Source organism: Denticeps clupeoides, chromosome 12, assembly GCF_900700375.1.
Source record: "Denticeps clupeoides chromosome 12, fDenClu1.1, whole genome shotgun sequence".
Taxonomy (NCBI): Eukaryota; Metazoa; Chordata; class Actinopteri; order Clupeiformes; family Denticipitidae; genus Denticeps; species Denticeps clupeoides.
The window spans coordinates 15,086,407-15,101,046 of NC_041718.1; the positions used below are offsets into that span (position 1 = coordinate 15,086,407).

The 14,640-nt window shown below is 46.6% G+C and overlaps 1 protein-coding gene across 1 annotated transcript; it reads right to left on the bottom strand.

Moving 5' to 3' along the window:
- Positions 1–732: 732 nt before the first annotated feature.
- LOC114800445 (draxin-A-like) lies at positions 733–11,795 on the bottom strand. Its single transcript, XM_028997832.1, has 7 exons — positions 11,541–11,795; positions 6,233–6,719; positions 5,203–5,396; positions 2,948–3,068; positions 2,712–2,804; positions 2,500–2,589; positions 733–2,110 (listed from the first exon to the last, which is right to left on the bottom strand). Exons 2-7 carry the CDS (start codon positions 6,699–6,701, stop codon positions 1,998–2,000), a joined length of 1,080 nt encoding a protein of 359 aa, XP_028853665.1. The 5' UTR covers positions 6,702–6,719; positions 11,541–11,795; the 3' UTR covers positions 733–1,997.
- Between the last annotated feature and the right edge of the window lie 2,845 nt (positions 11,796–14,640).

The window sequence follows — 14,640 nt, forward strand, 5'->3', positions numbered from 1 at the left end:
GGCATTTAGCTGTGCCAAACAGTAACAGTTACATTGTGGGTAGCTGAAGGTAGGACTCCTCCCCAATTGTTGCATAATTTTTAATGACGTAATAATGAAAAAATTGTCTATTATGCTACACTACTGCAATACACAATCCTTTTACCAACGCAATGTTTTTGTTTCTGCCTTTATTTTCTCCTCCATCTCACTGAAGTAGCTTTCATGGTCTGCGGACCCCAACGCCCCTCTCTGTCAGAGGGAGTTAGTTGTTGATTGCCCCTGATGGGTGTTTATGGACTTGACAAGCGAAGTGTGAAGTTTCTTTCTCAGCATGTGCTTTAGAAAATGTTGTGCGACTGTGAGATCAATGGCGATCATGCGGCTTTGTGGTTCAACACTCGAACCCAAAGCTCTAGAATGATTCCTGGACCCTGCTGGTATAATTTTTCTCACTAAGAAGACCATCTGAGAGAGCAGGAGACATGAGACCCTGCGAGAGAGCCACTATACGCCTCCCTGCTTTTTAAACATACTGAGCCGTGTGTGTGTGTCTTTTTTTTCCCCTTCCAACTGGCCAACTGAAATCCCCAGCACCGCGTTCTGCATCAGTCCGTGGGGGTGAGGATTAACGCATGCCTCTTCGATCACCTGACTGGATCTTTTCAGCTGTGATTCTGGAGGTTTGGCCAGGAAAGCCACATTACAGCAGATTCCTGCAGTTCATTGAAAAAATGAAAAATGACCCACAACTTAGAATTATTTTTGTTTAATCATGTAACTGAAAAAAACATACATTTTGGAGGTGTACTCTGCGTACGGAGTGGTTTTAAGATTAGTTTTTTCACATTTTGGAGAAATTGAGAATGCAAGGATGGCTTTGTTAAGAAAGATATTGGCACCGACAACACAGAGGACACAAGACACTCTGAAGGAGCTTCACGAACGTTGCATCTCTATAAGGAATGACACTTGATCCATCTCTGTCCTGTTCTCATCAATCCCTTTTGTCATCCATCCATCCATCAATGTCTCTCCTCCTTCTCAGAGGATTTGAGACATGACTCCTACAGACAGAGAGACCTCTGTTACCTTGTTACTTACAACAAATGAAGTTTAGCCTACCTACACAAGGAAAAGAAAAGGATGCTCAGTAGCACAGACTGCTGTGCATTCTTTGACCCGGTATCTTCTACAAAGACAGGCAGACGCCCAGAGCTCCAAATATGTGGTGAATATGCTCATTCCCAACTGAAGACTTCAATAAATCACATCTATCGGTTCTAAATAAAAGGAACCTTATGCACTTGCCCACTATTAAACTGGCATGTGCATAGGTGCCTTGTGTCTATAAACCCCCCAAAAAAGCTTCACTGCGGTCGACTGTGTGTTGCTCTGCAGTTTGTGAACCTCCATTGCCGTTCTGTCACCCACCCCATTCAAAGGCACTTAAATCTTTTTCAGTCCTCTCTTTTGTTCTCTGCATGCACAGTGAAGATCATAACTATGTGAAGCCATAACAGTGCTATGTTAACCCTTTATCTACACTGTCACTAAAGAGTATTTCTTACACATTTTTTGTGTGAAAGGTCATTGATGGTTCAGGCCTTCATACGGTAACCTGTATTTAGTTGTTATTAAATGTGTCTGCAGATCCTTTTTTAAGAAGTTACCCGGACAATGAATACTACAACAAATCATACATAAAAAGTAGGCATATTAAAAATATAAATGGTTCAGGAGTGTATGAGACATAATGTACCGGGAAATTCACATTACGCACCCCATCTTAGACAAAGAATGATATGTACAGGTCAAGCAATGAACACACACGCTGCACACCAAATGGTTTTGACGAATGTGTAAAGTAGTGTGAAGGTCAGGTTGACTGCCAAAGCTTTGTACCCCACCCTAAGGGCCCTACAGTAACACTACAGGTGGTAGCGTGGGTGTTTTTCCTTATACTCTCTCATCAACTCATTCACACACATTCACTCTCGTTTTAAAATGTTTATCTTTCAGACAGCGATGAAGGCTCCCTGGTCACTGTTTGCCGACTCTGGTTCAACACAGCGGCCTCTTCGCCGGGTCACCCGCCGTTTCCGGTGGAACTTTGCATAGCAGCGGAAGCCTGAATAAAAAAGCAGGTGAGTTCTGAATCAATTAAAACTAGAATGCGGTATGTCAGGTCCAAAAAAGATGATAAAATGCATGATAAAATGAAAAGACCCATGCATGTGGGTCTTATTCAATGCAATTACGTTACTAATCACAGCAGTTATCAGGCCAAGAGCTGTACTCCATTTTATGTTTTGACCTGAGTTTACGATACCAGTGAACCCAAATAAATCAATATGCATTTGCCTAATGCATATAACGTGCATAAATATGCCATCAAAGAGCGCACCATAAAATATGTGATCTGTGAAAATGACAATATATCTTAAAATAAACAACTTTCTCCTCTCGTTTTCTAACATAATACTGCATTTTGATTAGACTCTAACACTTCTGATTCACCTTCTTCACACATGCAGTCATCATAGCATTTATTATTGAGCCCCCGGTTGTGTGGCTTGCATTCGTGCTGCCTGAGGTCACAGCAGGAGCCTGGAGGTACGACAGACAGAGAGAAGTCGATGAAAGCCAAACCGAATAAGCCGTCGGTCATTTTGTCATTGTGCCTAATTGGCCAGTATGCGTTTATGTGGAATTGAAGTTGATGCACTGACCAGGGAGGCAGTCCAGGTGATGGTCACATGGCTCACCAGCATCAGAATCTGCAGTGGCGTTCATGTTGCTCAGGTTCTTGCTGCGTCGCTTATCTATACGGTAAACAAACACACAGAACCAGCTCAGCGGGCAGCGAACGCTGCTGCCAGCAAAAAAACAAAAACAAAACATAAACACTGAGTTTGCACTGGATCAGCATTGTCTCTTTCATTTTTCCATGACAAACAGACCAGACCTTTCTTCTTGGAGGATGGCCAGGAGTCCGCTGGCTTCATGTCCTCGTAGTCCGTCCAGTCAAAAAGGGTCATGTCCAGAGTGGGCTGCACTTCCCCTTGAGGCTTTCCTTTCCCTGATTTCTGCAACCACGGGGTAAATAGAATGGACGCATTATCCATGCAATAACACCAATATCGTGCAATTTAAATAATCCTTGTACCACATCACTACATTCAAACAAATAACTAAAAAAAAAAAAAATTATATATATTGATATATATATATTTTTAGTGATATATATATAAAAAAAACTGACAAACTCAGGCTTATTCAGCGTGTTATTGCAACATGAGCATCTGTCCTCTTTTTCATGTTCAGAAATCCCCTGCAGTGAAACACGCCGGCAAATCCTCAAGTTCAAACGTGCCTTTACTGAACCAACCTGAAGTATTGACGTTTTCGAAGCTGAAATAGTTTATCCTGGTCCCACCTTTAAAATGTCCTGCAACGACAGCTGCTCCACAAAAGCCCCTGCGGCTCACTACAGCAAGGCAGCGTGATTTACAGTGGAGGACATGATTGCCTCTGCCTGGGTGCCGGCAGAAGCCCTTCACACAGACATTAAAGACAAGATTCCGGAGGAGAAGGAGGAGAGCAGGCTACTGTCATAAGAGTTATGGGCGACCCGGGCGGCTGCAGCAAGGGTGTGGAAGACAAACCTTCATGTTAACGGGGCACGTGAAGCCGTGCAAGAATCAGTAAAGTCACTGCATACTTTAATATAGCTTTAGCTTCACTCATCATGGTAACAAATGGCTGCTAACGGCAGTATAGATTATGCTGACCCCCTTCCCCCCCTCATTTAGTTCATCGATAACCAGTGCTGTTAAAATGCAAGCCAGTTATTTCTCATGTCTATCCCAGCATGCTTTAGGTGGATGCATGTAACATTGCCTGTAGCTTATTGCCGTGAATGTTCTGTAGAATGTGTATAATGCTGCCTTCAAGTGGTTGCCGTGAGATGTACAACCTCCCTAAAACTACAGCGTGGTTCCAGATGGCATTAAAATGTAATAAAATATTAAATAAGTCCCAGCCCCACTCAATCTTCTAATGTTTCGAAACTGACTTGGCTGAGCATGTCACTTAATTTACAACGCAATAATGTTTTAAAAACTACCATTTTCATAATGCATCATCAAAAAATTATTCATTACAATATCTCAAGAGCACATCCAGTTGTACTGATGGGTACATAATTCAGTTAAATTGGGTTTTAGGCTGTAAATATTCAGTCATTTTTGTAGTTATATATTGCCTATTATTCATGCTAATTACATGCTTGTATAGAGACCGTATTACAGTGTAACTGGTCTCTATAGCCTTTGATACACATTGATCGGTTGGTGGCGACACCGTTTCTTTGAACTGGAACCAGCACAAGCTTGTCAGTAAGAGCGACGTCCACAATCTGACAATGCCTTTAACCGAGACTTGGTGTAATACACACGTCAACCCAACAGGCTGGCAACAAACGCCGACAGGGATAAAACCAAAGCACACTAAGCTGTAGCGAACCGGTGGGAAAACCGAAGGCTACATCTGCAGCCACAGGGACAGAGACATGGCCAATTGCAACATGGTGACAAAGAGAAATTGATGGTGAGAAAGCATGGATGGACAGATGGCTTTAAGGAGAGAGGAGGAGGTGTTGGAGGATGGGCACGCGACACCTCGCCCCACACACTCGCACTGCCCACCCATCCTCCCATCCGCTCACCAAAAAGCGTCTCAGAGAGAGGCGAGCAATTTAGCATGTGAGATGAGAAGCAAGAAGACGCAGCCTTGGGCAGCACAACGACATTATCCTGCCTGATGAAAACCCTCCCGGCCTCCCCAGACTCGTCGCTCGGCACGCACTCTCGCACGACACACGAAGCCGAGCCGCCACGAGCTCGGGCTAAGAAATGGTTAAAAAGTGCCACGGCTTAAGTCCATTACCACCCCCGCCCCAAAAAGAAAGAAAATAAGTAAAGGCCCTCATTCTGGCGTGGTCCGTCCATTTTTCCAGGCCCAAATAAAGACACACCAAAATACTATTCAGCGGTGCTCAACATGCGTAAAAATTCAGATCTCATCAGGGTGTTGGTGAAAAGGATTAGGCCTTCACCGCTCTTGGCATCTCAACGAGGGAAACACATTGTGGTGCACAACAGGCCGCCTGTGTGTGTTTGAGTGTGTCAGGAGAGAGTGTGTGAGCGCACACCAGGGTACCTGGGGTTTGGTGGAGGCTGGGGGCAGCGTGGGGGAATGGTCACCGGTCGCTGTGGTAACCAGGATGTAGGGGGTGGGGGAGGGGTCATCAGAGGGTGCAGCGGGGCTGTGAGTCGAGGGGAAGGAGGAGCGACGAGACCCCTGTCCAAACACACCCCTGTCCAGCACGGTGTCCAGCTCAGGCTCAGGAATACCTGGGCAGAAGGGAGGAGATACAGAGGAAGCAAAGGACGCGGGAGGGAGGAGGGGGGTGAGAAGAAGTGGGAGGCAGACATATGGTCACCTGTCCGGTAGCTTGTTTTAACACAACATTTGAAATAATTTTTCAAACAGTATCTTCATGTTGGCCATGCAAGTTGTGATAAATGATTAAAACACACAAGGATAATTCTCCCCAATTACAAACCCATCAACCATTGATGATCATCTCACCAAAGATGACCCCCTTGGCCTTACCCAACTGGATTAAATGTGTAAGAGGGACTTATTATTCCATTTTAACCCCATCAGTCTCCAGGCATCGGCTCCGTAGCCAGTTTATGCTTATTATTGAGTTATTAACTAACCAAGTGGAACGAGTCTCCACCTTACAGCTCACTGAGACCCACTGGACCTTAATTTTAGAAATTTTTAGAGGTGGAGGATGAACCATTTGGTTCAGAATTATACAGAGATGAGTTTGGGCTTGAGATGTCACCTTTATCACTGTTTTTGTAACTGCGACATCAGTTTTTGGCGGAGGTACAGACTACGACTGACAAAGTACAAGACACAAGCCCTTATTTGCAGCCTGAGAGTTAATTGAAGAAGGAGAGAAAGGGGAGGTCGGGGCACGCAGGAATAAATAAAATATAGCACATCAGAGCAAAACAGGAACAGTGCTCTTGACTATTTTTGTGGACTTTAGTGGACTTGTCAACCAAGGGCATTTCACTACATGACTGTTCCACTTTCAGGAATATTTAAAGCTCTCTTTAGGGCCAAGCCCATAAAGTTTGTGTGTCAGCATTACCCTGAGTAAATGCCTGACCTTTAGTGTGCTTCCCCTTCTCTCTTCGACCTCCATGCTTCTTGTTCTCAGGCTGGTTTCCATTGCCATGCCTCCGGCTCTTCCTTCCGAGCTCTCCTCCCGGTGGGTGGTTATCCCTCATGTGAGACGGACCTCTGACACCAGCATGCCCTCTATCTCTATCCCCAGGTCCCATCTCCAGGCGCACAGGGCTCAGACCCTCCAGGCCCAAGCCGTCTTCGTCAGGCCGAGCCACAGGCTGCAAAGGCCTGTGGGCCAGTAGCCCGGCTCCGGGCTTACCGCCATGGACCCCATGCCTCCTGCGGTGGCCTCCGTGCTCAGCTCTGAGATCAGGGTCCAGGAGGGTGTTGTCATGGGTCGGTGAGACCTGAGTTTGACTCCTCCTGGGGTGGGCAGAGCCACAGAGGGTGGAACAAACCAAGGAAGTGGAGAGAAGAGCCAAGGGCAGCAAGCGGCGAAGTGCGGCCATCTTTCAACGCAGCCCTGCCTGCAGAAAAGACAATAATGAAATACGGATCCAGGCAAGTAAGAGCTCATTCATGAGTGTTTGCAGATACAATGGTAATTACATTCATTTAAACGTTTCCCCAGCCATTACATTACATTCACTTCAGTCTAGGCTTGTTGATATGATTGCATTGTTTACATGAATAGAGTAGGTGATTTAGAAGAGGTGATTTAACCTGGAGTACAATTACATATAAGCCCCAATGATAGTAAGCACTAATTACACACTATGTCCAACTGCAGAGTCCATCACAGTGCCTGTGAGACTCCAGGACAGACATCCTTACATAGAGAATCATTTCCAATTTCCAAATCCAATTAAGCACAGCAAACATCGAACAGCCTGTGCGTAGAGGACGGTGGCCTAGGACTCGTGGTTTCTGAAGTAATGACCTCCTCCGTACCACCACACAGGATGGCCAGTGGGCTCAGCATTGGCACGTATGTTTTTATATCTCTGCATGGATTCTCGACACCACTGAAAGAATCTCAAGTGAGCCACACTCCACAGTCCAAACCCTCTGAATCGTTCTCAACTTTCTAACCGGCCGTTACAGGAGAACGGAAATAATGGAAATATCACCGTTGTAGTAAGTGGCACCTCCTGTGATAAAATGGCTCAGGCCACTTCAAGGTCCCCTGCCTGCAGAGACGCATTGGGGATCTGGGCAGTTTCTTTCTCCCATAGGCTCTTAGACAGTCCATCACCGTGGCAACCTGCCGGGCCGAGCTGAGGTAGGCCAGTTCTTTGTGGCGGAGAGACGCTCGTACAGGAAATCAATACGAATGGGGTATTGAGCCGCTGGTGGTGTGTGTGTTTGTGGGGGGGTCCGCTCTACTCGTCAATCCCCACACATGCTCAAAAAATCATAGTGTATAGTTTGTGGTTGTGAGGTAAGGTAGCTCTGGGCACTGTTGTGGATTATTTTGAAGCTCATCAACAGAAGCCAAGCTAAGGAAATTGTGCGGAGTGGTGGACATGATGGCTGTAAGGATAAACTCATCTTTCTATTGCGGATCCTCTGCTCAGGAACACAGGCTGTGGTGCTCATGGTCGTCTCAGTTCCATCCAATGCACTCCTAGCAGTAGACGATCATGTCATCCAAACATGAGCAGTGGTTGCCGTGAGATGTTCAAGGTGGCTCTACTTGCTGCACTATAATAGCTGTGGCACAAAGTGTGTGTTTGCGAATGTCACGTAACGTCTGTCTCCAGGATTTACAGGAATAAAGAGAAACAGACGAGGAAGGATTGCTTGCTAGCTTCTCTGTGTATCATGATCTCTGACTCCCAGAAGACAAAGTGTTTGTGAAGTTTCAAATGAAAATGACTGGCAGCTTATTAAAGGAAGTGGACACGCAGACAGATTATGAGCACTTTAATTTTATAAGCACTTTAATTACTACCATTACTAAACCGCCATTGTGGTTGAGTAATGCAATTAATGGTGAGTTGTGGCGTATGCCAGCTAACTGGCAATTAGCTTTTGGCCAGTATAAAAAATATATTGGCAATCCCAATGTGACGTTGGTGAATGTGACTTCAAAGACTTAAAATACAGCCTAAAAGCAAAGGAAAGCTGGAATAGTTCTGCTGACTTGTATGCACATAATAAAGCATCGACCGAAACTGCGATCTGAGTGAAGGCGGCGGGCCATGGATGCTCACTCGCCGGCGACGTGCACGAATCAGCCTGTGACAGCCGCAACGGCAGGTCGCGGCTCTCCCCCCCATGTGTTTCTAACAGGTGGGCCTTTTGACGAAGCCCAGGATGTGGCCGGTAATCAAAGCGGCCGCGAGAATCCAGCCCTGGTGTGCCCACTCTCCCGCTGGGCACGGTGCGATCCCTTCCCCCCCAAATGGATTGCTCAGCCTGAGGCCACACCGGGCAACATCTGCCACTGCTGAAGTGCGGTGGGTGGTAAGGGGGCACTCGTCGTGCCGGCTCAGAGATAATAATAAAGAGGTGACAGTAAGGAGACGAAAGATGTGTGCCAGAGGAGCGAGAAGTGGCACTTTTGTGTCTCTCAGACCTTTATGGTAAACAAAGGGCTCTTTCAAACTGAAGCCCCGTAAACAAAAAGAAAAAAAAAAGGAGGAAATACAGCGTCGTATTCCCCGGAAGAGTCCGACTGCACCACGGCTGCTTCATAAGAACGCTGATCAAATTTCTCACGTCTCGGCTGTGGCATTAAACCAGCTCCTCCCAACGCAAACTACAATCACAGTCACGGAGTCACGGGCCATTACGCCCAACTGGACCCACGGCAAAAGACCCTTCAACCCTCAGAGAAGCCCCCACTAATTCCACCGTCGCGTGTGAAAGCTTTTAACTTGCGCTGTAAGTAGAATAAAGACACGAATGGTCGTTTTAAGATGGGGAGAGAACCTGCTAATGGCAAACCAGGCGCATTGTCTGGGTTTTCAAAAAGACACGCAGAAGAGGAACTCGTTTATTTCCGATCATGCGAAAAACACTCGCTTGTTGAGACGTTACCCTGCTGCTGCAATAAAAAAGAAGCATAATGCAGGTAGCTGGCCAAGGCTGGGATGGTCCACCACACAGAGTAATTAATGCGCATTATATGGGAGTGTTAAAAACGTACACCACCGCTGCGTTAGGTCAACCTCGCGCTCTGGAAGTGGATCGGGCGGCAGCGAGAGGAGCCTAATGTGCTTTGGTAACTTGGCGTCTCTCCGCCCGCTGAGAGCCGTTCCTCCAGGAGCCATCTGGCCCCCGTGTTATCGCTAATAGCCAGTAGCAACCCTGCAAGAGCTAGGATGCAAAAAAAAAAACGCTCTCAACGACAGCAAGTTCCTCCAAAAATAATCCTTTTTTTTTTTCTCAAGAGATGGCTGTGAGGGTTTTTCGTCGGGGGGTCCAAGTAACTGTACAGAAGCACGTCCGACGCAGCCCTTCACACGTGAAAACGTGTCCTGGGAAAAGTGATCGGCAGAGGATAATTGAGATGGGATTTATCTCTTCCGTTTGAATAGGTTTGTCCTTTACCATGGATCTTTCAACGGGATCAACGACATCCTTGCCGTGACACGCAGCGGTGCGTAAGTGACGCCGTCATTGCTGCGTGAGTAAAATATTACCAGTTTCACACTCTCATTAAAAATATACCCATTAAAAAAATAAACCGCAGCCACAGCCACGTCCCCTCCTGAACAGCTTAGGTGCTAAAATTGCCATAAGGCCCATCTGTCGCCAAGAGAGTTGACGAGGACAGAAGGGGACAGTTAAAAGAAGTGAAGTGAGTGCAGGAACGAAACGAAGAAACGGAGCGAGAGAGTCTAATCGCTGCAGGTACAACAGATGTGAGATGAGGCCGTACGGCAACATCACAGACTTCCCACGAAGCAGCCGTTATCACGCAACCGAGCGCGCCGAAGGGGCCGTTCGGCGCAGCCACAGCGGGGCGGCGTCCCGCGCCCCCCCCCCCCCCCCCAGCACTGCGACGGCGCACAATCTCTCGCCGCGCCGAGAGAGGCAGAAAGCGAGACAGGACCGCCGCCACCCCCCCCGCCAAGTTTTTCAGCGCCTACACTCTTTGTGTTCCACATAGGAACGTCAATCACAGTGCGCAGTAAACAAGTCATGAAACATTTCATGCAATATTAACACAATGCAAATCCCAACACCTTCTGTTTGTCTAGATAAAAAAAGAAAAGAAAACCCTGCCCTGCCGCAGCTTTGATTGCCGAACGCAATATTGACCTGGGATTACTGAAGAAGAGCAGCAGCACATACAATGGGCCGTGGGGCAGAAAAGCAGATGGCGCTGACGTCCCTTTGTCTCGTGAAAAGACAGAGACACCTCAACCCAAATCAGCAGGCCGCCCGTATTGATCCACGCCGCTCTCCCTAATCACGGCCTCGGGTCCGAGGACGTGGGCCACGACCCCACGACTTACATCAGCGTGCCACTTATTTATGTTAGAAGGTCATGACGGCAGGCCCCCGTACTGGTTATTTATCTAGCGACCGAAAATCGACGATCAATACTATTTATGCTAATTATTCTTGGAATTTTTGTCACTTTTTCTTATCTGTTTTAAAGCATGTGGGCAACTTAAGCGGCCGGCATGCTGGGTGAAAACTGGCACTGTGCTGTAAGCGCGACAAGGCTCCATGTGCGGCCGTCGACCCGCCACCACATCTCTCTGTGGAGAATCTCTCTGTGAGCCATTTTCAACCCGTCCAGTTAGGATTAGGGAGGTCCGGCGCAGAATGGCGCGCAGGTCGCCCGGCGGCGTTGACCTCAGATCCTCTTCGTCCATCCTCTCTCCTGCTCGGCCTGACTAGGCTTGTTTATTTCGACTTCATGTTCACTTTCCAATTGCACGACAACCCATGGAGCGTTACAGACTATAACACAGTTACAGTTTTGGACATTTTTACTCTTTCTCCTGCTGTTCGTTAGAATTATTACAACCATTGCATATGCAGCAAATTCACTGATGATCACAGTGTATTATATTATTGAGTGTGAAAACTTTGAAAAGATTATGTTTTGAGTTTCACGTTTTTTTTCCCTAATGGTTCCAATTACAAGCATTGACAAATTCTGGAATTGCATACAATGTGGTTTCTGCTTATTTGTGCAAAATAATGCCATCCATAAAAACCAAGAAATATATTAATGTGTTTTTTCTTGGATTAACCAAAGTTAAGAGAACTGACAGCAAAGACTGGCGCAGAAGAGAGGTTCACAGCAGCGTGATGATGCGATATGACAGTAATAATAAAAATGATAATAATAATAAAGAGTCAATAAAAAGAAATCCACGTACCGGCGTTAATGTGCAGAAGCCTCTGGGACGGACGGAGCCGGACTCGGCGTCTCTCCCGCAGTCTGTCTGCCGGGGTCTGTACCGGAGCGCGGAGTGGAGACCGGACTAAAAAGCGCCACCCTCGCTGATGTCAGCGGCAGCCCCTCCGGTACCTGGGAGGAGGGGGACACGAGGACAGCGTCGCTCGGCGCTCCTCGTCCCTCCGCCTCCCGACCTGCCAGGTGCGGGTTCCGCTTTCGGAATGAACCGAGTCCGCAGCGAATCGGAACTGAATCCGCGGCGGAACCATTTTCGAACTGAAGTGAATCCACAGATGAGCCGCTTTCGGTCCGAACCGAGTCGATCGCGGATATGAACTGAATCCACAGAAGATCCATTTACATTAACATTTACATTTACATTTACATTTGGCAGGCACCCTTATCCAGAGCGACTTTCAACGTGCTTTCAAGTTGCCATCTATGAAGTGATCTGTTCTAGTTCATTAGGACCTCCAACTATGAATACAGTCTTTTTATTCACTCTTGTTGTAGATTCTGTACATAAATTAGACAATAAGAAGGTTACAGGTTAATATAAATATTCTCTAAAGAGGAAGGTCTTGAGCTGTCGTTTGAAGGTGCTCAGTGACTGAGCGGTTCTGACCTCGAGGGGAAGTTCATTCCACCACCGAGGGGCCAAGACGGAGAAGAGTCTAGATGAATGTTTTCCTTTTACCTTCAGAGATGGAGGGACCAGGCGAGCAGTACTAAGGGTGTAAGGTAGGATGGTGCTACTCCATGTTTGAGGGAACGTAGTGGAGGGAACGTAGCAGAGGGGCGGTGTGGGAGAATTTGGGAAGGTTGAAGATCAGTCGTGCTGCTGCATTTTGTATGAGTTGTAGGGGTCGGATGGTACTTCCACTAGTCGTCATCTCCAGAAAACTGTTAATAAACATTGGATTTTTCAAAACCAGTTCATCAGATCACCAAAATATGGCCGAATATCCACGGTGGACACTTTCTGAGGATACAGGGTGCTGTGATTTGTGGTTTTCACTCAGAAAAGTGTGAAGAACCGGTCAACCGGTGACTAAACTCTGGCCAGTATTTTTTATGAAGTGGGATGGAGTCCCAGACACAGTGTCAATTATTAAGTCCACTTTTGTCACACAGTCACCCTGTTAAACACAGACAGTGTTAAATTCCCTTATTACACCTCGCACTGCACCTCGTATACTCCGAGCCTCCAGTACTGCTCGCCTGGTCCCTCCATCTCTGAAGGTAAAAGGAAAACATTCATCTAGACTCTTCTCTGTCTTGGCCCCTCGGTGGTGGAATGAACTTCCCCTCGAGGTCAGAACAGCTCAGTCACTGAGCACCTTCAAACGACAGCTCAAGAATATTTAGAATATTTAGATTAAATTGTAATTTTCTTGTTGTCGAACTTTGTGTACAGAATCTACAACAGAGTGAATAAAATAGATGTGTTCATAGTTGGGGTCCTAGTGAACTGGAATTGATCTCTTCATCAATGGTAGCTTAAGCACGTTGTAAGTCGCTCTGGATAAGGGCGTCTGCCAAATGCCGTAAATGTAAAATGTAAATTCACCTTAGTCAGGCTGTCCTAGTTAGGGTACCAGGCCACTGTAGCACCAATATACCACTATAACCACAGTCGTACGATTCTGAATCAAGTGCACAGACTACTGGCAGACTCCAATGAAGAGACCCGCAGATAAATCCTGGTTCCTGAAAACAAAAAAAACAACGACTTGAAATGTCATGAAGCGATCCTGAGGGTCACCACAGCCACCACCACCGTAACAACTAAAGCTTCAGGGATCTTCAAATGGACCAGTAGCATCATAATGGACACGTAATGTACACCATGACGCTGGACTACACTTTGGCCTTCTCTACCTCTACAACTGTAGGCCTTTTTCTCTTATTGGACAATCACAAACCCTGCACTGACACCACTTGCAGGCTCCCTCTACCCTAGAAGGGCATCCCGCTCTGTATCACTCCTTCCCAACGTTTCTTCCTTTCTTTTTTTCTCTCTTAGGATTTTTTTGTGTGGAGTTTTTCCTTGTGTGTGTGTGTGTGTGTTGGGGGGGGTGTAACTGTAGGGCCTGTCCAGGCCCATTGAGACATACCGTATGTGATTTTGGGCTATATAAGAAATAAATGTTGTTGTTGTTGTAGATATTGTAAAATTACGACTTAGATTCAGATCCATCCAGGAAAGGAAATGTATTTAAATGAATGCAAAAACCTTTTGTGAAATATTACATTGTCCAAAATACAATTAATTTCACTGCACTTAATGCAAATGGACCGATTTTCTCACCTCCTAAATGGCTGTTGTGATTCTCCATCTTAGAAAAGGAAAGTATCGTGTACCACATACACTGAACGTAGCGAAATTCAATATAGTTTCATCAATAAACAGTGAGAAAGAGCGAGAGAATTAACAAGAGAGGGGGAGGAGAGAGCTGGTTGTAAAAACCAAGGGCATGGCAGGTTGGAGAAGGACCCCCGCTAACTTGTGCACATTATCAAACCCCCCACTGCCACACACATGGGCACCACTCAGGGAACAGCACCAGGGGAGCCGAAAGCGCTTTGATGGAAGCGCTCTGCCAGGAATCCCACTCCTGATGCCGGCTGCGTAGGGGGTCCAGAAACCCCAATCTGTTTCCGCAGCACACGCAAAAACTACTGGCAACTGGAGCAAGTTAAACCGTGCGCGGAGCCCAGCTTCAACTTCTGGCAACTCTGTCAATCCAACCTTTATATAACCACCCCTTGGGTGATTTATTCATATTTGACATACATAGATTCATATTTGTTTAATATTCTCGTGCTGACAGGATTTATTCAATACAATTGTTAATACATCTGTGAAACGTCACGTGTAAAGGTGGACAGAAGATGACACGGCCTCACACCTCCAAGGTTGCGAGTTTCCTCTGGGTTCTCCGGTTTCCCCCTGTCAGCCAAAGGCATGCATAATAGGTGAGCTGGTGACTCTGAACTGACCGTAGGTGTGAGTGAATGATGTGTGCGTGTCCCCACTGAGAGATGCCACCCATTGCCCATGCACCCATTATTTAGAG